At 37.2% G+C, this 23,048-nt stretch overlaps 1 protein-coding gene across 2 annotated transcripts in view; it reads left to right on the top strand.

Annotated features, from left to right (window-relative positions):
• PTPRO (protein tyrosine phosphatase receptor type O) overlaps window positions 1-23,048 on the top strand; it is a gene marked incomplete at both ends in the record, with an annotated part of 218,000 nt that overhangs the window by 104,690 nt on the left and 90,262 nt on the right. For both annotated transcript variants that reach the window (XM_079714874.1, XM_079714873.1), the window contains one exon: window positions 12,248-12,521. In XM_079714874.1, the coding sequence (XP_079571000.1) occupies window positions 12,248-12,521 (274 nt within the window). The remainder of the gene's footprint in view (window positions 1-12,247; window positions 12,522-23,048) is intronic.

Here is a 23,048-nt window from a genome sequence, read left to right as displayed (position 1 = left end):
AATTAATCATATTCATTGTAAATTATGCAGCAATGTATTTGGAAAATACGGTATTGAATTATCACAAAGTATTATTAAATTCTTCCAGTAAATGTTCCATGATTTGTTCCCTTGAAGCTTAAGCTAATGGAAAAGGCTTGAGAGAAATTATCATTTTGAAGAAAACAGATCCTGGATACTTATGACCTAAAAGGAAATCTGGCATGCATCTCTTAATATTCTTAGAAATTACTCATAGGTTCAGCTTTTATTAATTCATAACTCTTTGAAGTTATGAATTGAAAGGGATCTTGAAGTCCAATCTCCCATCCAATATTTGAATCACTGTGGCACCGTCTTAGCCAAGTGGATGGGCGGCCTCCGCATGGGCAGTTAGATGATTAAATCTCTATTAGTTTCCATAGCAACATATGATTTATTAATGATGCATCCATGAGCCTTTAAGAATATATTATCTGTAAGTCAGAAACAAATTATAACACAGTCATAGGAGAAAAAAGACAAAGTGGAAGGTAGATAAGGAAACAATTGAGATATTAATCAAAATTTAGTTTGATTTTTTTCTCTATCAGATATTAAATAACACAGATAGAGTCATGACCAGCAAACATACAAAATGTCAGTCTTATTCTGCCACTCTGTTATTGTTCATTATTACTTATTCCCAGTTTACACCTTTTCTTCATTATCTCTCACCCATTCTTTCTTTATATTCCTTTAGTCTTACCTCTGTGTCTAATTCCTGCTTTCTCACTACTTACCCCCTTGCCTCTCTCCTTAATATCTTTCTTAGTTTGGCCAAGTATTCTTTTATTTCTAAAATACAGTAATATGACTTTGCCATAATAATACAGAAACTGAGCTGTAATAAGAAATACTCTGACACCTAAGAATAGGCTGAAGAGACACAGTAAGAATATGTTGTTAAAGGCTCAGTAAAAATAAGATAGGTAGATGAATGGATAAATGGATGGATTTCAGTTTATAAATATTTATTAAGTTCCAAATAGCAAAGTACTCTGTTAGATTCTGTGATAGATAATAAGTGAGGTCTGATTCTCTGTCTTTAGGAGGTTAAAATCTACAGGAGATTTATACACAGAACTAACCAAACACAGCACAAGACAGACCATGAGCAGTAATATGAAGGGAGAAAAAAATGGGGAAAAAAAAGAGAGAAGAGGAGAGAAGTGGAATATTATTCAAGGAGGAGGAAATAGAAATAGAGTAGTTAGCAAATGGAAGATTAATATTGATTATAAGTATTATATTTCAGGGTATTCAATAAAGGAAATGTGTGTTTCAGAACTTAAAGCACATGATATTAATTTTTTAAAAAATCATATGGATCTCACATTCAGCCATGGCCTGATAAAAGTATTGCATGCTATGACTTTATTAAGACTTTATTATGAATCAAACAAAAGCTTTGTAACTAAAGATTTTTTGTTTAACATAAATTGTGTAGATTAATGAGGATTGGTGTGAGGTACTTGTATCGGGCCACCAATAATAGCTGCTGCCTTTAAGAACAGAAACCAAAATAGTAAGAAAAGATACAGAAAGAGGTTTAAACATTTCTGTACAGAATCCTATGAAAAAAATTTCACATTTACCATTAGATTCTGTACCATCGAAATGTTCCAATGGTAAAAACCACCTTTTAAAATTATTTCAAGCATTTCTGTTTTTCACCTTTTAAATCACATCTTGTACAGGGCAATAAGAAACTATTTAATGATGAAATGCCAATTAACAACAAGTTCAGTATGTCAAGTAAAAGTAATGATATTTCCTCACCAAATACCACAGCGTGATTTATAGAAATGTCATCCTTTCCCAAAGAATGGAATCCTTTCATTTGGTGCAGTAAATTGCATACTGTCTTTTTTACAGCTGTTCCCAAAGACAAAGATATTTTTGAGCTTCATTTATAAAACATAAATATCAGATTGTTGTTCCAGCCTTCTTGTAATTCAACATAGCATCAGTGCTGGCTGAACATTATTCATGCAGTGGAAAGTAAGAAATGGTGACAATTTAAAGTTAACATTGTGAAATGAAGATGAATATGTAAAATGTTAACCTCAAATGGTTTAAGTAGATGTTATGAATACTTAAAGTGAGGAGAGCAGGATCTTGGTAAAAGAGCCTTTTGAAATTATTTCCACTTCCTACTGTAAGGGTGATCTGCCTGTTACTAGATTCGTATGATCCCACGTACAGAGTGATGTGTTCTGGGAGAGATTTAGATAGAGGGCTGTGGATTACATGAAACTGATTCTGCCTGAGGTGGTCACAAAGATGTCTCGAAGAAGGTGGTATTTGATAGAGATACAGTGTCAGAATTGGATATTCGAAGTGAGGGAAGGGATATTTCAGGCAGAAGGAATACATCAATAGGACAAAAGAGGCAAGAAAGCCCCTAGGCAAATGGAATGGGGAGTTTGACTAGTCTGTGAGGTTCATGGAGCTCTTGACAGAGAAATAGTGACAGATCAGATGAGATGGTAAATTAGGGACAGATTGTGAAAGGCTTTTAAGGGTCACACTAAAGAATCTGGTTTTTATTGGCTAGGGAATAATAAGCTCAGTGATATTTTTCCCCATGGTTTTAAACCCAGAACATTCACATGACCAGAACTGTGCTGTTTATTGGGCATTTAGAATGCACTCAGCTGTGCCAGGTAATTTACAAACATTATCCAATATGGTCATCACAAAAGTATAGTTAAAGGAAGTAGTAACCCCATTTTACAGATGAGAAAACTGTCTCAGAGGGGCTATATAATTTGCCTTTGTTCAACAATCTAATAAGACAAATTTTTACCCTAAATTATATGCTCCTTACTCTTCATAATTCTGTTTTCCTAATCCTATTGTTTTTCTCAAGACTGTAATTTTGTAATTCTCTTACTCTTAATAGTTCGGTATTTTGAAGAAAGGAGAAATAGGAGAGAGTTAGGCTTGTTTAGAAGCTATTTTACTATGACAAGCAAAAATAATATTTCTAATTGAATTATATCTATAACTAGTTCAAGTAACAACAAATCTGAGCTACCACTGTTCCTGAAAAATACACGTTGAAAAATTGCATGATTATCATTTTAGAGTTTTATTATGATGTTGAGGGTTCTTACACAAGTGAAAACTTAAATTTCTTTTATTATCTATTCAGTTTCTAACGATATTCAGAAAGCTTTGCAATGCAGCTAACAAGAGCTTCCTTAGCCAGATTCATTAAGTGTAATTGCCATTTTTTAAACCATCAAAATTAAGCACTTAGTATGTGCAAGACATAAAATATGGCAAGTATCTTAATTCCATTTTTTTCATTTTAATCACAACATTGTAAGATAGACATTTTTTTCCCATTTTCTAGACAAGGATACTAAGGTTCCCTGAGATCTCTACGGGGTAGTCCCTATGTAATGGAACTGGTATTCATGTTGAGCTCTATTTAAGTCACTATTCTTTCCACTACACCTGAATGTCCTGTAACCTCCCACACCATGTAATAAAGATGAGTGATCTTGAAGTGATGTTCATGCCACATGGTTGCAGAGGAATGAAGTAAAAGACAGTCTGTGGCACAAACTTGAAGTGGAGTATCATGGTTATTGGACAGACTTTGAAATCAGAGAAACATGGATTTAACTCTCATGCCCACCACGTAAAAGCATGTGACCTTAGGCATGTTACTGAAGCTTTCTGAAGCTCAATTACAAACTGGGAAAATGCAAATAATAATATCTATCTTAGAGGGTTGTTAAAAGGATTAAGCAAAGTAATGCCTAAAAAGTTTTTAACACAAAGTGGATTCTTAATAAAAGTAAGCACTGTTAATAGTAGTAGTTGTGTTACCACGCTGCTGTATCTCCTCGATTCCCAGGGTATCAAGTTATCAAGTATTTTTTCATTAAAAGTTCCCCTAATAGGAATTTGGGAGCCAGCAGTTAACATAATAAATGTTTTGCTTCTATTGCAGAATGCAAATCTAACTGTTTCACTCCCCTGCTTAATAACCTGTACGTGGCTTCCCATTGCCTTGAGCAATAAGCCTCAATTTTTTTAGAAGGACTTAGAAAGTATCCTATGATCTAGGTTCCACTATTGACCATTCTGATGTTATTCTGGTTTCTCAAATACATTGTGCTTTCTCCAGCCCCCAAATCTTCATATACATTGTTCTTCACAGATCATATTGTTTCTCTAAATCTTCAGCAGGCCAACTCTTACTGTAGCCTGTACTTACCTGTCTAGACTCTTACTCTAGGTTAGATCCTGTTGCTAGGTCCTCTTTTATCATCATTCACTTCTTTACAATGCCTCTTCCACTTGTAATTATTTAAAATGGTATATTTCTTCTCTTCTGTTGTAGACTCCAAACACCACTGGAACCAGGACCAAATTTCTTTTCTTCACCATCATATCTTCAGCACCAAGCATACAGCAGGCACTCAATTTTTTTTTTTGTTTTTAGAAATTTATTTATTTAATTTATTTATTTTTGGCTGTGTTGGGTCTTCGTTGCTGAGCACGGGCTTTCTCTAGTTGCAGTGAGCGGGGGCTACTCTTCCTTGTGGTGCTCGGGATTCTCATTGCGGTGACTTCTCCTGTTTCAGAGCACGGGCTCTAGGCACACGGGCTTCAGTAGTTGTGGCACGTGGGCTTCAGTAGTTGTGGCGCACGGGCTTATTTGCTCTGTGGCATGTGGGATCTTCCCAGACCAGGGCTTGAACCCATGCCCCTACATTGCCAGGTGGATTCTTAACCACTGTACCACGAATTTTTTTAAAACTACTTGAAAGTACATATTGAGCAAAGCATGTGTGTAAAATACAGCACTTCATCTCCCTTGACTTCTGGGCTTTAATTTATCCAGCATGGAGGGATCAGTCCTCCAGGAAAATCATAAAATCCCAGTGATGGTGGAGGACACAGGAAACAGGAAACAATTTGCTTTAAAGATCTGAAAGTTCTGTTGTTGACAATAACTCAACGAGGAGGGGAGTTAAAGGGTGGTGCTTACAAAAGGTCACAAGGATCGCACCTAAATATGCTGTAAACTATGTGTTTCGTAAGCAGAAGGCACTCTTTGTTAACTATCCTCAGGATTTAATTAACTGGTATCACAGTTGGCGAGACACTTCATGCCAGTGGGAAAATTCAACTGAACTCATTAATTCTAAAATAACTGATTAGCGCCATTATCTTTCACATTATCTTTCTATAAGTGGGACAGCTACATTTTTACAAGCATCTTTCTGAGGTAAAACCACTTAAAAACTATAAATACTGTTAGGGATAGAGAAGCAGGGTAGAGAATTTAAAAATTCAGGCAAAATAATGTTTGTCAGTGTTTCATGTTGAAGTAACACTTGTTATTGAAAATAACACTTGTTTCACAGAATTGACCTGTCAGAGACCCCTATTTTTCATAACATATTAAGCCAGAAGAATGTCATATATTTTCAGAACTTGCCTGATCATTGGACTGTCAAGAATAGATGTATGTGATGGCTTCCTGGATGGTGGACCCACCTCCTCCCGAGTCAGTCATCAACCAGGCAGCTTCACAGGTCTCTAAACTCGTCACCATAGTAGGTCCCAGAAACTGTTCCCATGGTAACCTTCAGTCAAACAGGTTAGCTCAGGCTGTCTCACACAGGTGTAATAATAGAAAAAGAAACTCTTTCATGATGCCACAAAAAAGGGTAATATTGATTATTGAATAAGTAGACTGAAAGTCAGAGTGGTTATGGAACCATTTATGAATCATGGTGTTAGTGTCCTAAAATGATACATCTTTTAAAATTTACATGTCCCAAAGAGAATCAAGGAGAAAAATAGGTCATAAATACTGTAGCAATAATTAGCTATTGTTTTTGGAGGCTCTACTAAATATCACATATTCAACTGGGTAATGTACACATATAATCTCACTTCCCTCCCACCAAAACCTGGTCATAATAGGTTTTAGCTTTTCCCTAATTTACCTGAAGCAAAGGAGGCTCAAAGAATTAAACTGAGAGACTATCACTCAAGTGAGGTTTGAACCCACGTTGGCCTACCTGCAAAATTTCTTTTTATCTCCAAAGCTGCTTTTTTTCATGATATCACACTTTTTGAGCATCTCTCAAGCATAATCTAGAGGAATAAGTCATAGTTTGTGCTGAGAGAGTTCACCACCAATTAAGGACAGGGATGAAAGGTAGCATTTGGGCTACTTTTGTGCCTCAGTGTTTTCATCTGTGAAATGAGATAATAACTTAATGGGAGGTTCTGAGGATGAAATGAAAAAATGTATTTTAAAACATTTTATAAAATATAAAATGTGATATGTGGCTATTGTTATTATCCTACATATCACATAAAATCTTGGCATATCTCCTCAGCCTAGGTTTCTTTCCACTTTAAAAAAGCCAGGTTGAATTCTTTCCTCAAGCTTGTTTTCTTTGATCTCCAAATTTAAGAGCTCCACAGAGATTCTACCCCAGGTCCATATTGACAGTCAGGAAATAATTACTGCATTAATATATATAATAAAATGCTATTTTACACCCACTTATGCACACACATGGCAACTTGCTAAGGAAATATTATTAGTATTTATTTTAAATGAATGCTTAATGGGTAAAAATTGACTTATCATTCTGCACTCTGGTTGGGCAGAGCAGAGTAAGATTAAAAGCTGAAGGTGCAAAGATAATCTATTTAATTAAGGAAATGGCAAATGCAACAAATTCAAGGGTTGTAACCCAGTAACCTACGGGCTGAGACTAGCCTGCAAATGTGTGTTTTTTTTTTTTTTTTGGTATGGCACCTTTTATTTATTTGTAACTAAACTATTTACAATATAATCAATGCCCATGGATCTATTATGACCCCAAAACAAAGCTAATATGAACGTTCTTCGACATGTTTTTTTGGAGCACATACACATTCATTTCTGCTGAGCCTATATCTAGAACTAGAATTGCTGGGTCATGTGTTATGTAAATATTCAGTTTTAGTAGATATTACCAGTTTTCCAAAATGCTTAAGCTAATTTACACTACCACCAGCAGTGAATGAAAATGCCACTTGCTCTAAATTGTTGTCAATACTTTGTATTTGTTGTCTTTTTTTTTTTTTTTTGCGGTACGTGGGCCTCTCACTGTTGTGGCCTCTCCCGTTGTGGAGCTCAGGCTCAGAGGCCATGGCTCACAGGCCCAACTGCTCTGCGGCATGTGGGATCTTCCCAGACCGGGGCACGAACCCGTGTCCCCTGCATTGGCAGGCGGACTCTCAACCACTGCGCCACCAGGGAAGCCCTGTTTTCTTTTTAATTTTAACCACCCTATGGGTATGTAGCTTGTCTTACTCTTTAACTCCTTAAAAGTTGCCTTGTGCTTTCATTACTTTATACTAGTAAAGGACGTGCTCTTCAAGATGTTACTATTAACTTCTTGATGACCAAGTCTAATGACTTTTCTTCAATCCTTGCCCTTCATTTCTTAGCAACATGTGACACCATTGACCCCCACTTTCTTCTTGAAACCATATTCTATTGACTTCCATGATATTACATTATCCTAGAAGGTACATCTTTATCCACAGTCCCCAAATCCAGTATACCCTTTATTTTATGTTTGCTTAGAGACAAACAAATGCGTTTTCTTTGGCCAGATTTTAATGATGCTTTTAGACAATGCCTGTACCCTCGCATTTGCTAACTAATCCATCATTCAATCCTCTTAAACTTGACTGCTTCACACATTTATATTACCTGCCTGACATTTGAGTTTTGGACCCCTTTACCAAGCAAGAGGCAAAAGAGATGGGGGCTCTGTCTCATGAAATCATAAAGACAGAAATGGATGTATCTGAGCATGTAAAACATGAAAGGCAGTGTTGGCGTGAATGTGGACTCAGGCACCAAGAGAGAACTAACATACTCCACCTGAAAAGATACATTTAAGACCCACATAAAGAAGTCTGGCAGTACACAGCAGCTGGTAAGCATATTCACCCAGCAAGCAGCTTTCAAGAACCTGCTGAATGAGCTTCAGAGCTTCAGTTTCTGGCACCATGCAATAAGCATGATGTAAGTTGATGTTCTCTATTATATTGTCATCATTGAAATCATTATCATTGCTATGATGATTGGTCAGATACAATTCTAGGAAGGACAAAGTCACACAAGGCCCATCTTTCTCTTTACTCCCAAATAGAATATGTCCCCAATGTCCTGCACCGTTCCTGATACACGCTGGTTGCTCAAAATTTTCTGAAGAATGATAGAATAAATAATGGGAGATTAGAGGGAGGCCATACTTAGTCTTTGAGATCAACATCCAAATTCTGCTCTGACAGTTTCTGAAAGAAAGAAAGTATCAGGGCTGCTCTGGGACTTTAATCTTCCTGAAGGAACTGAAAGGACAGACTGTCTTGCTGGAAAAGGTTTCCCAGGAGCTGAACAGGAGGCTAAGTGGATGAATTACATAACGTCTGCAGAGAATTATGGCCATTAAGTGCTATATAAGCACCAGACACCATTAATATTACTATCTAAAAGAACTGAGCATCCCATCACTTCTTATGTGGTAACCTTAGCACAGCAGAATTTTCTAAGTGTTCCCTCTAAAATGCTCTCTCTAATAATACTAATCATTGATTGGTTTGCCAGATGAAGCACTGAGAATGTTCTAGAATCATGTGACACTGGCAGTTCACACGGGCAGATCTGGTGCAGCCAGCTCTTGCTTGAACTCTGGTCAGGTCTTATGTGAACTGTTACAACATCCTCCTTACTGTCTGCGGACCTTAGATGGGCTCAGTCAGTCAATTCCTAACTACACTAGGACCATCCTTCTAACAATATTGGCCTTTGTAAACTGTGATCTGTCTAATCATGCCACTTTCCTGCATTAAAACAGTGCATGATTTCTTTGGGCCTAAAATATCCAGATTCCTTCATAAGGCATAACTTGCACTGGGCTATTTGCTCTCTCCTCTGAGCATCCTAGCACTGTCTACCCACTCCAGAGCACCCTGGAGTCTCTTCCTACTTCTCCAGATGACTTTCCTCACTTTTATTTCCCTGGGAAACTCCTGAGTATCTTTCAAGCATCCCTTCTACCCTGAAACCTTCCCTCATATCCATCTGCAGAAGCAGAATGAATTGCTATCTTCTCTACATGTCTATAACACTGAACAATTTTCTTGTATCGACCAGGACCTTTGGCTGCAAATTTTGGAAGTCCGACTTAAACAATTTAAGCTATAAATTGGGATTTATTCAGTATGTATCTGTGGCTAGTTCTCTTCCTTGACCCACATCCCAGCGACTCATCCTGCATTTTTCTCCTCTTTAATGCTGTCCACTCTGTCTCCAATAGCTTTGCTGTCCCAGGACTGGCTTTAGAACAGGTGACAGGCTCCTGGGCTCCCACTTCCTTGCTGAAGTCAAACCCCTAGGTCCCTTTTGCTGTCTCAAGCAACTTACCTCTAGTTTAGGAAAGAGAAATACCAAGGGGTATCAGAACGTGTGGATCCTAGACCTTATTCTGACATCAGTTAGCTGTGTGACATTTGCACCATTGTTCTCTCAAGTGTGAAATGAGGGTGTTGGACCAGAGAAATTTCTATATTAAACTTTGTTATGCAAAGGACATTTCAGTGAAAATATCTTTACTGCAGAGTTGAGCAATACCTTTACCAGTCTCAGAAAAAGAAAAAGTTTTAAAGAGTTTTCTATCCACCAAATAAATCAGCATTGGCCTTGCCTAAGTTTACCAGATCCATTCTGATTACTTTTAACACTTCCTTTTTGCTCCGCTTCTCAGCAGGGATGACATGCCTGCAACATACATTCAGAATTTTCTCCTGAATGTAGATTCTAGGAAAAGCTGAAGTGAAAGGGACAGAGAGGAAGAAAATAACATAGATGACATTTCTTTTAGGCTCACTGCCTAGATTGCACTTAGCCTGCTGCCTTATTCTCATTAGTCGCACTGACTGAATCTGATTAGCCCACCCTGATTTATTTTTGGCAACCTGGGAACACATGGGCCAATGCTTATTTTAATGGCTGATACCATCATCCCCAAAGCTGTTGTTAGCATTTGGAAGATTAGTTCCTTTTCCTGGAGGCTTTAACTGTCTACAAGGCATCATGACACACGAGACACAGATTTCTTAAACACTTTACAAAATTGAGTTTATTTTTTCCTCTTTTCATTATCATAAACACTTCCAGTTTATTGGCTGTTAAAACATAGAGCAAAAAATTCTTAGTAATTGTGTATCTGATGTCTGTAAACTTATTATTTTCAGAGTTAGTGAATCAACTTCTATAATCAATAATGAATAAAAACCAGATTTCAGGGCTATTGGATACTCAGCGCTTGGTTTAGCCTCACGTTCCACCTGATCGCTGGCAATGGAAAATGGGTCACATTTTATGTTTGGTCCCAAAAGTACAGGACTCTGTTTTAGAAATCTGCCCATGTATCTGAGGATGAGAGACAAATGTGGATAAAGGACATTTGAAGAGTCAATCTGTACTGACAATCCCAGGTTACAGAAATCTTCCCAGGCCTGCCCAGATGACAAACCACCTGGCATATGCCAGGCATTGGTCCTAGAGCTGGAGACACAGCTAGAAATAAGATGCAGTCTCTGCCCTAGAGGACTTACAGTCTAGTGTAATAGGAATAGCGTGAACACAATTAAGTCTACTAAATGCTAACATAGAATTAAACTTCTCTTAATGGCCAGATAGTCTTTATAAGTACTAGGACCTTTAAAAACCAGACTTCTTAAAAAATGAAATAAGAAGGAAAAAAAGTCAGGATGTTTTTAGGTCTAGACAGTATCTTTTAAAGGATTGCTGTATTGCACACTTGATTTGGTTGCTGACAATATGTGAGGTACCAAAATCAATAAGTAGATTAATCCTAAGAGGAGAATGCTCACATATAATTAATGCAATCAGCAATCCTTTCATTCATTTAACAAACATTTATCAGCTATATCCTGTCTGTCAGACTCGATATTAGGAAAATAAGTCAAGAGGAGAAGGCAAAGACATGTAGAACAACCATGGAGCTCCGTCTTGGTACTTGTGTATGGTGGTTAAAAGTCCAAACTACATGTGTGACCTGGAGAAAGTGACTTAATCTTTCTGGCTCTCAGTTTGCACAGTGACAAACTGAGATGGAAATAATAATATCTACATCGTGAGATAACTCTGAATATTAAATGAGGTGATCGTGTTTATAGCCTGCCTAGCTTGGTACCTGGATCCTTGTAAGTCCTTGACAAGTTTCAGCAATTTTTCTGTCCCACTTTTGTAGAAAAGAAACCTGAGGCTCAGAACAATGAAATAACTTGTCCTGGACACTACATACCCAGGAGGTCAATAAAAAACAGAACGGCAAACGTTAGAAAGTCTATGAGTCTTGTCAAGACCAGAGAACAAAAGAGCATGGATTCTGCCTGTGGAGTGTGGGAAAAACTCAGGAAGGAATATTTAAACCAACTACACAAATGATTCTTCAAATACTGTTCATGAGCATTTATCTGGAGACTTGGAGCAAAATTTTCAGTCCACTAACTGCTGATATTTCCATCAACGTCCACGGCTCCTGAGTCTGGTCCTTTCCTCAAAGAGCATCTTAGTTTCTCTTATTAAGGACTGGCTAACCTTTAATGAGGATTATCACAGGTTTCTCAGTCCTGACTATTTTAGTTTCCAGGACTGACAGGTGAGACATCAGAGAGGAAATAACTCTCTTGAAACATTCTTCTAGAATTTTCCTAGGACTATGGCAGGACTACTCCCTCCAAAGTAAAATAGTGCTTCTTCAAACCATACAGCTTCTTCAACATAGGTGAAACAAAGTCCTTCCATAGGACTTCTCTGGAAGTCGAGTGCCAAGATGATTTTCATTCATTTATAATTACGCATTTCCATGATGTTTATTTTGTGTTTATTACATGGCATAATCCATGAACCAGAAGCAGCTTTTCAATCAAGAAGAATGCTAAAAGTAAAAAAGCCTGAGAAGATCAATTGCCACAATAGGGTTAATCTCCCTCTTTCTGCTTTTCCTCATACACTGAAATACCTATGCAACTCTATTTCACAAAGCAATGCTTATCACAACGCTAGTTTTGGGGAAATTATGTCAGTATAATTTTATTGCAAAATAATCTGAAATTTGACCTCCATTTCCTTTTTCTCTCTTTACTTAAACAGAATGCTGCAACATTCCATGTAACTGTCCAAGATGATAATAGCATTGCTGTCTCTTTAGAAGCTTCAGATGTCATGAGTCCATCATCTATGTATGTGGTGAAGATAACTGGTGAATCAAAAAATTACTTCTTCGAATTTGAGGAATTCAACAGTACTTTGCCTCCTCCCATTATCTTTAAGGCCAGTTACCACGGCCTGTATTATATAATCACTCTGGTAGTGGTAAATGGAAATGTGGTTACCAAGCCATCCAGATCAATCACTGTGTTAACAAGTAAGCATTATGTGCAATATTGTTCTCTGTGTCTCTTTGTTGGGTGTATTCCCCTGGGGGTTCTCATGAAAACAGAGCCCAGAATGGCAAGATCAATTGTCTTGAAATCAAGTGACAAGATTCAAAGTTCTGCTTTACCTTAGGAATACAGTCTCTTGCTGAAGCTGGATCACGTTTTACTGTAACCTTTTGTTAATCAAAATGTTTAAACCAAAAACAGTCAACCTATTTGGAGATTGAATGACAATTTTAGATTTATGATTGGACGATGTAATTTGCTGCTATATAATTTAATAGTATGATTATAACTAAGTTTTTTTTCTAGAACACATATTCTCATATTAAGCAAATTGCTTTTTGAGGCAAAGAATTTATGCTAATATTTAGCTGGCTCAAAATCAAAATTACATATTTTTAGTTGAGAGAGTAAAAGATATCATTATTTATCAGTTGCTATTCCTCACCTCACCCTCAAAATAGCCTAGGCTTCCACTGCCCAAGGAAAATGCCAAGAAAAAAAAGTCATTAACATTTTAACCTTTAGTAGCACATGTCTTAAGAAGTCATGCTGATATTAGAAAATTTTTAGGAGTGGTTTTAACTACATATGATTTTCACTTTTCTCTCTGCCTTTAATACATAATCTCAAAGTAAAATTCGACTCTACTGTATATGTTGATGTATGGAAGAAAAACTGTTATCTATAAGATGGTAGAGTTTATCACTAGAGCAATGCAATGTCTCAGCAAAGTTCTTTTTTCTCTTTGTTCCAGTGGTTGCAATCTTTTAATTGCCATCTATACATGATCTTTCTGGCCACCATTAAGGAAAAGGACATAGTGCTATTTTCTGTTGGGATAAAAGTAAAGAGAAACACCAAGAAGCAAGACCTCAGAATCAAGCTACAGGACATATTTTTAACATGTCGGTCAAAAGTTAATTAAAGTTTCCCTTGGCAGAGTTCCAGGATCCGTACTGAGTTCTAAAAACTAGGAATGGCACAGACCCAAGACCTTCAAGGTTTATACATATATTGAACAAATATAGGACCGAGCTGAATTAAAGGAAGGACTTGCCTGGTAAAATGCTGTCTTAAACAAGCTCCAGAAATGGCAAGTTAGGAGCTAATAGAACCAGGCAGCAGATTTAGGCATATAATGCCTATAATATAACACTTGGAATCAGAAGCTCTGCCTTACTCATCTTCATAATTTCATAAGCATGACCTAGCATGACCCTTATGCTTAAATGGTGATCAGTAAATATTAATTCAATATAGCTAAGCAAGTAACAAGAAAAGGAACCAGGAAAAAAAGGCTAAGACACAGAGCAAAATAAAACTAGTGACTGCTGCTGACCCAACACTTATTAGCAGGCACTAAGCCACTCTGGATCAAAGCTGGAGGGGTCGGCCCTTTAGTTAATGGTTCACAAAGAAATGTGTTAAGTAAGTAGATGGTGAAAGATTTCTGGAATATCTTGTTGATATTTCAGCATGTGCAGTAAGTTCTACTCAACAGGCTTTCAATTTTCTTTTGTGATTTCTTCTTTGATATGTGGGCTAGGAATTCTGTTGTTGAATGTCCAAAACTGTGTTGATTTTGCAGATATCTCCTTATTGATTTCTAGGTAACTGTCGTTGTGATCAGAGAACATGCTCTGTGCAATTTCAGTGCCCAGAAAGTTGTTGAGTTTTGTCTTATGGCCCCAAATATGGCCTCTCTTGTGCTTTCTGTGAGCACTTGGTGGGTGAAGTTTCAATAAATGTCAATTAGGTCAGGTTGATTGTTCAAGGCTTCTATACCCTAATGATTTGCTGTCAGTTTGTTCTAACAATGACTGACAGAGGGAATGGATTTGTCTATTTCTCCTTTCACTTCTTTTAGCTTATGCTTTAGTTGGAAGTTCTGTTGTTACGTTGTTAGGTGCAAATACAATACTTTTAGGATTACCATGTCTTTCTGATGAGCTGACCTTTTTATCTATATACAATGTCACCCTTTATACCAAATAATATGCCTTGTGTTGAGGTCTATTTTGGCTGATATTAATATAGACATTTTAGTTTTCTTTTTTTTAAGTATTTTCATGGTATACCTGTTTCACCCTTTTAGTTTTAACCTACTTATATCTTTATATATAAATGGGTTTCTTGTAAACAGCATAGAGTTGGATCTTGCGTTTTTCCCCAATCTGAAAATCTCTGCCTTTTAATTGGAGTGTTTAGACTTGCACTAGCCAATAAAAATAGAATGTTAACCACATATGTAATATTAAATTTTCTGCTAGACACATTAAGAAACTTTCTGAAAAGGTGAAATTAATTTTAATAACATAGTTTACTTAACCCATTACATTCAAAATATTATTGTTTCAGTATGTCGACTTAAAAAAATATGCACAACCTAAAAGTTGAGTGTTATGTTTTCTTCAGTAGACCTACTGAGGACTTCAAGCCCAGGAGGCAGCGTCTCAAGTAACCCTGGGAAAACTGCTCCAAGGAGGTGAGGGGGGAGCTAGGATATGTAGGAGTTTTGCAACAAAAGGCAGGTAGTAGGATCAAAAGATTATAGTTAATGAAAGAAAACTAGTTAAGGAATTTAACGCTTTTCTATGTATGGGAAGATACAAGAGTCTGGGATCACTGAAATCATTCGTTTGATACGCACTTCAGCTATCTGGGGCCTGTATCCTCTGTTTTCACATCCTGAGTTTCCTCAGGGCTCACCATCGGGAGTGGCTGCAATCTGAAGGCTGCTGGATGACAGGCATTCTTTGTTTCCTTCCTGAGTTCCTCAGGGCTCACCAGCTCACCTTTGGCAGTGGCTGCAATCGCTGATGACTGTGACATCCTTTGTTTACTGATAAGGCAGGCAATATTTTATTTCTGAAGTATATAATCAGGATATAAAAAGTTACACATTTTTTACTCTTAAATATAATTAAAATAAATAAAATTTAAAATTCAGTTTCTCAGTGGCACTAGCCTTATTTTAAGTGCTCAATAGCCATATGTGGCTAGGGGCTACCAATTTAAACAGTACAAGCTTAGATCATTTATATTTAATGCAGTTAAGTATATTGTTGAATTTAACTTAAATTTTCCATATTGCTAGGCTGTTCGTGTGAGGAATTGAGTCACTCTAGTCAATAGTTGAGCTCAGTTTAAAGTACTATTAACCTACAGTCCATCACAGACTTCAAATTCTTCTGGTCAATGGTAGGTTGCCAGCAGTGACAGAAGGTGTTTCTCAATGTTCCAATTCTACCCTCAATGTTCAGCAAGTCCTGAACACATGCACCACAGAAGGGATCCATGATTTTGCCTCTCCCTTACCAATGGACTTTTTACTAGTGCTAACTTTTGGGGGGATGGGGGAGGATCTTGGGTCTCCTGGTCCAGCCTCAGGCTTAGGCAGATGTTGTGATGCTAAGTGGGGCATTCTCAGCATTCCTATCCCTTGCTATACACTCACAGACAAAGTCTACCTTAAACCTGTAGATGGTCTTGGGTTGGAGAGTCTCCTGCCTCTTCCCCATAGTAGCAGAACTCTACCTTCTATCAGTGCATGAAGATCACGAGTCCAAGGCTGTTTCTGCCCTTGACTCAGGAATATACATCTTTTACTTCTACCTGTACCCCAGAAGGAGGAAGATCTTTGCCAGGGAACTGAGAGGGAAAGAACTTCTACCTCTCCCCAAGGCATAAAGCATTCTGCTTTGTATTTTTAAAAAGTCCAGGGGGGGCTTCCCTGGTGGCGCAGTGGTTGAGTATCTGCCTGCTAATGCAGGGGACACAGGTTCGAGCCCTGGTCTGGAAGGATCCCACATGCCGCGGAGCAACTAGACCCGTGAGCCACAACTACTGAGCCTGTGCATCTGGAGCCTGTCCTCCGCAACAAGAGAGGCTGCGATAGTGAGAGGCCCGCACACCACGATGAAGAGTGGCCCCCGCTTGCCACAACTAGAGAAAGCCCTCGCACAGAAACGAAGAACCAACACAGCAAAAATAAATTAATTAATTAATAAACTCCTACCCCCAACATCTTTAAAAAAAAAAAAAAGTCCAGGGAATTAAGTTTTCTCCTTGATCTCTTAATGGTGTTAATTATCACTTGCACCCCTGTGCCCTGGAAGGTAGGAGGGTGGCTCTCTTGCCATCAGTATTTCTCCTGAGCACCTGATGGAGGCCCATGTAAAGAGCTAGAGAGAAGTGGGCTCCACTTGTGCCTGGGAGCCCCACTCATTTTAAACCAGCTCTGTCCTATACTTTTGGACAGAAATTTTGGATGATGGAAATGTTCTATATCTGCATTGTCCAGTACAGTAGCCCCTCAGTTTTAATTTTATTTAATTTTGATTCATTCTAAGTTTAATTTAAATAGCCACAGGTGGCCGGTACCTACCTTCTTGGACAGAGCAGCCTAAACTGTTATTTAGAACACACTCCACCTTTCTGGATCAGGAAAATTTTAGTTGCTTTCTTCTTTCCTGCTTTAATGGTGTCCCTTCTTTCTGCCATGCCCTCCTAAAGGTAAAACAGTTAATGTGTCCCTTTTCTCCTCAGAGGGGCTTGTCTTTAGAATTTAGTTCATTTGGTTGCCTTACAATCTTATTTCTCTGATCGACACAAGAAAAATTGTGTCTCGTGGATTATTTGGCTTTTTCTTCTCGCTGTTGGATGTTGGGATGCTGCAGGAAGGGGGACCCCTTCCAGGGCCTGAGAGTGGGCTCTTGTCTAACACTAGGAAAGGAACTGTCCGAGGAAACACATGTGCTGAGTCTTCTTTTTCTTAAAAATACTCAGCCTAAGTTACTCCTCATGCCAAAGAGATACATTTTGGGGTGGCAAATTTTGTTCTCCTACTAAAGAAATGATGGAGACTCAGACTAAGTTAGTGGGTGTAATGGTAACCATCCTCCTGGACCATGGGTGGCTGCTTCAGCCAGCTCACCTCAGTGGCCTGCTTGGATATAGCTGAAGCATCAGTTCAGGTCTCAAATTATCATCAATACATATTACAAGAGCTCTGGCCTGGGACCTGGACTGGTCCCTTTTCCCTACTCCTGCCATCAGAAGTGAGGGACTAATCCCATGTTCATCTCCCTCAAGAGGGCTATGTCAGAAGACACATGTTCTTAGGTTGGTCACATTGAAAGCAAAGGATACTGATCACTGACTCAACAGCTCTTTTAGTTTTAGTTCCTCAAAACAGAGCAATCGCAGAAAGAAGCACCTCTTAGCACTTAGCAGATACTAATAAGTACAAGGCTACCTCTGCTTTCTTGAAACAGTATTTGCTCCACATTTGCTTTTGTTTTTTCATCTTCTAAGATAGCCACATCCAGAACTTTAAAAATCTTCCTACTTATGATCTGTATGAATGGTTCAAAGGTAATGAAGGAGCAGAAAATATTCTTCAATTTGAACATCAGTTTTTATTATATGGAACACCTAACGAGGAAATAATGATATTAAATGTCATTTTAAAGTTTTTTATTAAAAGAAAAAATGGGAACTTCGTGATAGGATTTTTAGTAAAAATAATGCAGGAAAGTCCTGCTTTGTCATACACTCTGTGCTCCCACCAAAAAGTGAAAAGAAAAACAGAAGTATATTTCCAGGCTCAAAAATAAGATAGATGTCTCCATTAATCAGAAACTCAAAGTAGGGAAGTAGGCTGAAGTCATGGGGTCCCTGTGCTCTGGGTCTGAAAGTAGACAGTACTGAATCTGGGCCCCTGTAGAGGAGGAAGTCTTGAGTTGCTCTACATTAGATATGGCCCAGAGCCAGACTCTTTGCTTGGAGTAAAGATTATTCCTGCTTGTGAAGAAAAAGCACATATGGAGGCCTAAGGATACAGGCAAGGGCCACACATTCTTACTATCAAGGGCCAAGCTTAGTTACCCTCTGACTCAGGGAATGAATTTGTGAAAACCACTATACCATCCACAATATGAAGAGCCCCAAAATAATGTTATATGCCCTGGTTCTAGACTGCAGATTCTGGTGAGCTGAAAGGATGCTAAACTGCTTCAAAGCAGTGAGGAAAAAACAAGAAATGGGGCAATGAGAAATCAAAATTTGGCCTAGGGCTTATATTTTAGAACACACAAAGAAATCTATGCTAAAAAAGATAGGCATCAAAATTATTATAACATTTTGTATTATATTTTGTGTAGCAATGTAACAAAAATTTACAGTTTGCTATGATATACAAAGTGATAAATGAAAGAATTACACATATTAAAAAAGAATTAAGGAATAATGAAACAAAAATTGGCAAAAATAAAACAGAAACATACAGAATAAATATAAATTTTAAAATTTTAAAATAAAAAATACAATCATTTAATTTAATATTTTAATTGGTTAAACTAGGTAAAATTAATTTAATTAATCAAATTTAATGTTAATTAATTGAAAATCTTCAATAGATGGGATAAATTCTGTACTAATAAAAATTAAATAAAGTCAGTAAATTGAAAGATGATACTGTGTCATTGTCCCATGATTTAGCACAGTGAGACAATACTCCCACAGGTATGGAGGTGGAGAGATTCTAACTAAGGAGATTAAGAGATTAAGAAAAATATGGAAGGGATGATTGGCATAATATTTGAAGAAATCATTATGGGAATTTCCAAGACTTGAAGAATGACATGAATCCACAGATTGACAAGGCATTCCAAGTACCTAGACCATAATTCAAAACTAAGACCATACCTAGATATGTGATGGTGAAACTGCAGATGATCAAGCATAAATAAAAATAAATTAGAAGTTTAGAAAATACTAATGGACAAAAAGCATAGTATCCACAAAGGAATAACTATTAGGCTGACAGAAGCTTTCTTTTCTGCAATAATTGGTGCAAGAAGACAATGGAGCAATATCCTCAAAGTGCTGAGGGGAAATCAGACTACCCAGAATTCTATATCCAGCTAAACTACATCAAGAATAAAGAAAATTTTTTTGTATACAGAGCCTAGGAGAATTTAACACCCATACTCTAACTTAAATAACTATTAAATTATATGTTTCAACAAGAAGAAAAATGTATCCAGATGAAAGGCACAGTACACAATAAAAAATGACAATGGAGAAGTGGTATATGACAAAGGTTGCATTAGAAATTAGCAGGAAAATATGGAAAAAGAATCCATGAAACAGGCAAGGGTATCAAACAAATGATTTGAAGAAAAAGGAAGCCAAATGACAGATAAACATATGAAAAGATATTCAATTTTTTCTTGAACAGGAAATTAAGAGACAAAATTTCACAGGCTTCAGTGACAAAAGTTAAAAAGACTGGACTTCCCTGGTGGCGCAGTGGTTAAGAATCCACCTGCCATTGCAGGGGACACAAGTTCGAGCCTTGGTCTGGGAAGATTCCACATGCTGCGGAGCAACTAAGCCCGTGCGCCACAACTACTGAGCCCACGTGCCACAACTACTGAAGCCCACAGGCCTAGAGCCTGCACTCTGCAACAAAAGAAGTCATCACAATGAGAAGCCCATGCACCGCAGTGAAGAGTAGCCCCCACTCACTGCACCTAGAGAAAGCCCATGTGCAGCAATGAAGACCCAACACAGCCAAAAAAATAAAATAAATTAAATTAATTAATTAAAAATAAATAAAAAGACTGATACAAGCAAGTGTTGGAAAAAGAATATGGAGAAATAAGAACTATCACACACAACTGATAGATAATTGACATCAAGTTAGAAAACATTTTCACAATATCACAAACAGTTGAAGATGTGCATACTCTACTATCCAGGATTTCCAAGCTAAAAAAACATGTCCCAAAACATTTATTGCAACATTATTTGCAAAAGTGAGTGATTGAAAACAACGTATATAACAACAACAAAAAAAAACAGATAAATTATATTGTTTGTATAGTTGTAAAATGGATACTAAATTTTCTAGAGGTACATCAAGATGGACAAATCTCAAAAACGATGTTAGGTGACAAAAAGTAAGCTGCAGAATCATACGTATAATATGATACCATCAACATAACATTTTAAGGTATGTGAAGTAATAGTCCATATGAATATTGGACACTTACAAATATAAAAGTGAAAAACATGCATGGAAAGAGAAATACCATATTCAGAGTAATAATTTACCTCTGGCCAAATTATGGGAGGCAAATAGGATCAGGGTAAGTTATATGAGGGAGTTTCAACTATATTTTGTAATGATTAATTTTTTTAATTGAAAAGGAGAAACTAAAGACAAAAAAGTAATAAATGAAGATAATAAATGATTTCTATTTTTAAACAACTACATTTCTCTGTCCAGTCTCACCTGGTTCCTAAAACAAGAAAGGGAAGTATAACAGGGTAGTTGGCAGAGAAAGGAGTAATGAATTAGATCAAGATTTTACCTTGTCATCACTGAAAAACACATGAGTAATTACAGCTCTGGTTTATGCCACATCCCTTAATTTTTCAAAAAGAAAAACAATGAGGGAAGTAACTGGAGAGATGGTAAAATATTTCTAGAGAATGCATTTGAGTTCTAGAAAACAGTAATTCTTGTATTGAATATACCTCAAAAATGCCTGGGTATGGACTTTAGAATTTACAGCTGACCTGGGTTATATATGTTGAAGTTGAGGGAAATACAGGAAGCAAACATGTAAGTAGGCATTTAAAAAATTCTCTTAGTTTAAAATTTAAGTAGTTGGCACAGCTAACAGAAAAATCACAAAATAAAATATCTATGCTCTAATCCTCCTGTATCTCTTGAATTTCAAAGTTTGACTATGGCTTTGATGTGCAGACTTCCTAACTCAGGGCATGAAAGATTGAGTGGACCTCTAACTTCTCTTTCCAGTAGACAGACCCCTGGTGAGGATGTGAAACTGGGCTGCAGCAGTGGAAGAGTTATGGCTCTGTGACTGCTGTTTGCTGTTAGCTTTCATTTTGTTTCTCATATCCAGAGTCAAAAAGTGGATTGTGTAGACTCCCTGGGTTAGTAATTAGACTGAGTTGGAAGAAAGATCTTCAAATGGTTCAAGACTTCTCTGGGATTAATCAAAGAGAAATACTCAGCGTCTTCAGGGCTTGGTTTGCTGATTTCTTTACATGACACTTAAGTGAGTTCACTCTGTTCTCCCTTTAAGTACAAAAACCAAGGATGAGACAAAGATAAAATAGAAACATTCTAACCAGAGAACATTGCACATAGTCTACAGGGACATGATCCCAATATATGTTGCAATCTGAAGGCCTTCCAACTTTTTTATAGATGTTGGCTTGGTTTATGAGAAAATTCCAGGAAAAAATTAAGAATTTTAACATGTATTTTCAGTCTTCCCTGGATCTCATCAGTCAAAAGCAAAAATAGGTTGAGATAATGAAGAACAAAATGAAAGATATTTAGCTACAGATTGAGACAAAGTAGGTAATTATTTGTTGAATGAACTAAGTCAATTTTGGTTTCTTATGTTATTGAAACTGAAATTTTCAAAGTATAAAATTTAAACTAAGGATATTTCATTTAGGCTATAGGTGTCCAAGAATACTCTCAATTCTAAAATTTTGAATTAAAATCAATTTTTCTATAATACAAGAGTTGACTCCAAGCCAAATTATTTAAAATATTTTCTTGAACGAAATGAATGAAAGTAAGACTTATCCAGTAGTTCCTACTGAAGGGTGAGGGGCCTCTGGCACTTTACAAGACTTTGGCTGAAGTGTGGGATGTGGAGGAGATGCAGACATACATCAATCACAGTTATTAAAAAAAATGAGGGGCTTCCCTGGTGGCACAGTGGTTGAGAGTCCGCCTGCCAATGCAGAGGACACGGGTTCGTGCCCCGGTCCAGGGAGATCCCACATGCTGAGGAGTGGCTGGGCCCGTGAGCCATGGTCGCTGAGCCTGCACATCCGGAGCCTGTGCTCCACAACGGAAGAGGGCACAACAGTGAGAGGGCCAAGAGTATTTACAAAGTTTTGTAATGAATTAACAACTCGTGCAAAATAGAAATAAACATTTTTAAATTTCTGTAGAAAGAATAGTTTGATAAACATCATAAACTATAATCCTCACAACATAGGATGGTTTGCAATGTTATACTTAACATAAAAAAAGTGCTAAGTTCACACAAAGAAATAACTGATTATTGAAACATTTATCTTTGGTTAGAGCCAAAATGTATTTTCTGCTACTGGTCTATTATTAATGTCAAATTTTCTTGGCTTGGGGAAAAGAAAAATGAACTAGGAATCTGGAGATACAGACTCTGCCATGTCCTTGTTAAATTACCTTTGAGAAGTAATTTAAAGTCTGAGTTATCATTATTTTTATATGTTGAATGATGATATTAATATTTGCTCTTCCTAGATCTCAGGGTTATTGCAAAAGGCAAATGGAAAAATGAATATGAAAGTTCTTTGAAAGGCAGAAATCACTATTTAAAATATGCATCATTAATTACTGCTAAGGAGAACACTCAACTCAGGAGACTGAAGAGTTTAGTGTCTTACAGATAATAAAAATATGTGTA

Source organism: Hyperoodon ampullatus, assembly GCF_949752795.1.
Source record: "Hyperoodon ampullatus genome assembly, chromosome: 11".
Classification (NCBI taxonomy): domain Eukaryota; kingdom Metazoa; phylum Chordata; class Mammalia; order Artiodactyla; family Ziphiidae; genus Hyperoodon; species Hyperoodon ampullatus.
This window is presented reverse-complemented; position numbering and strand designations above follow the sequence as displayed.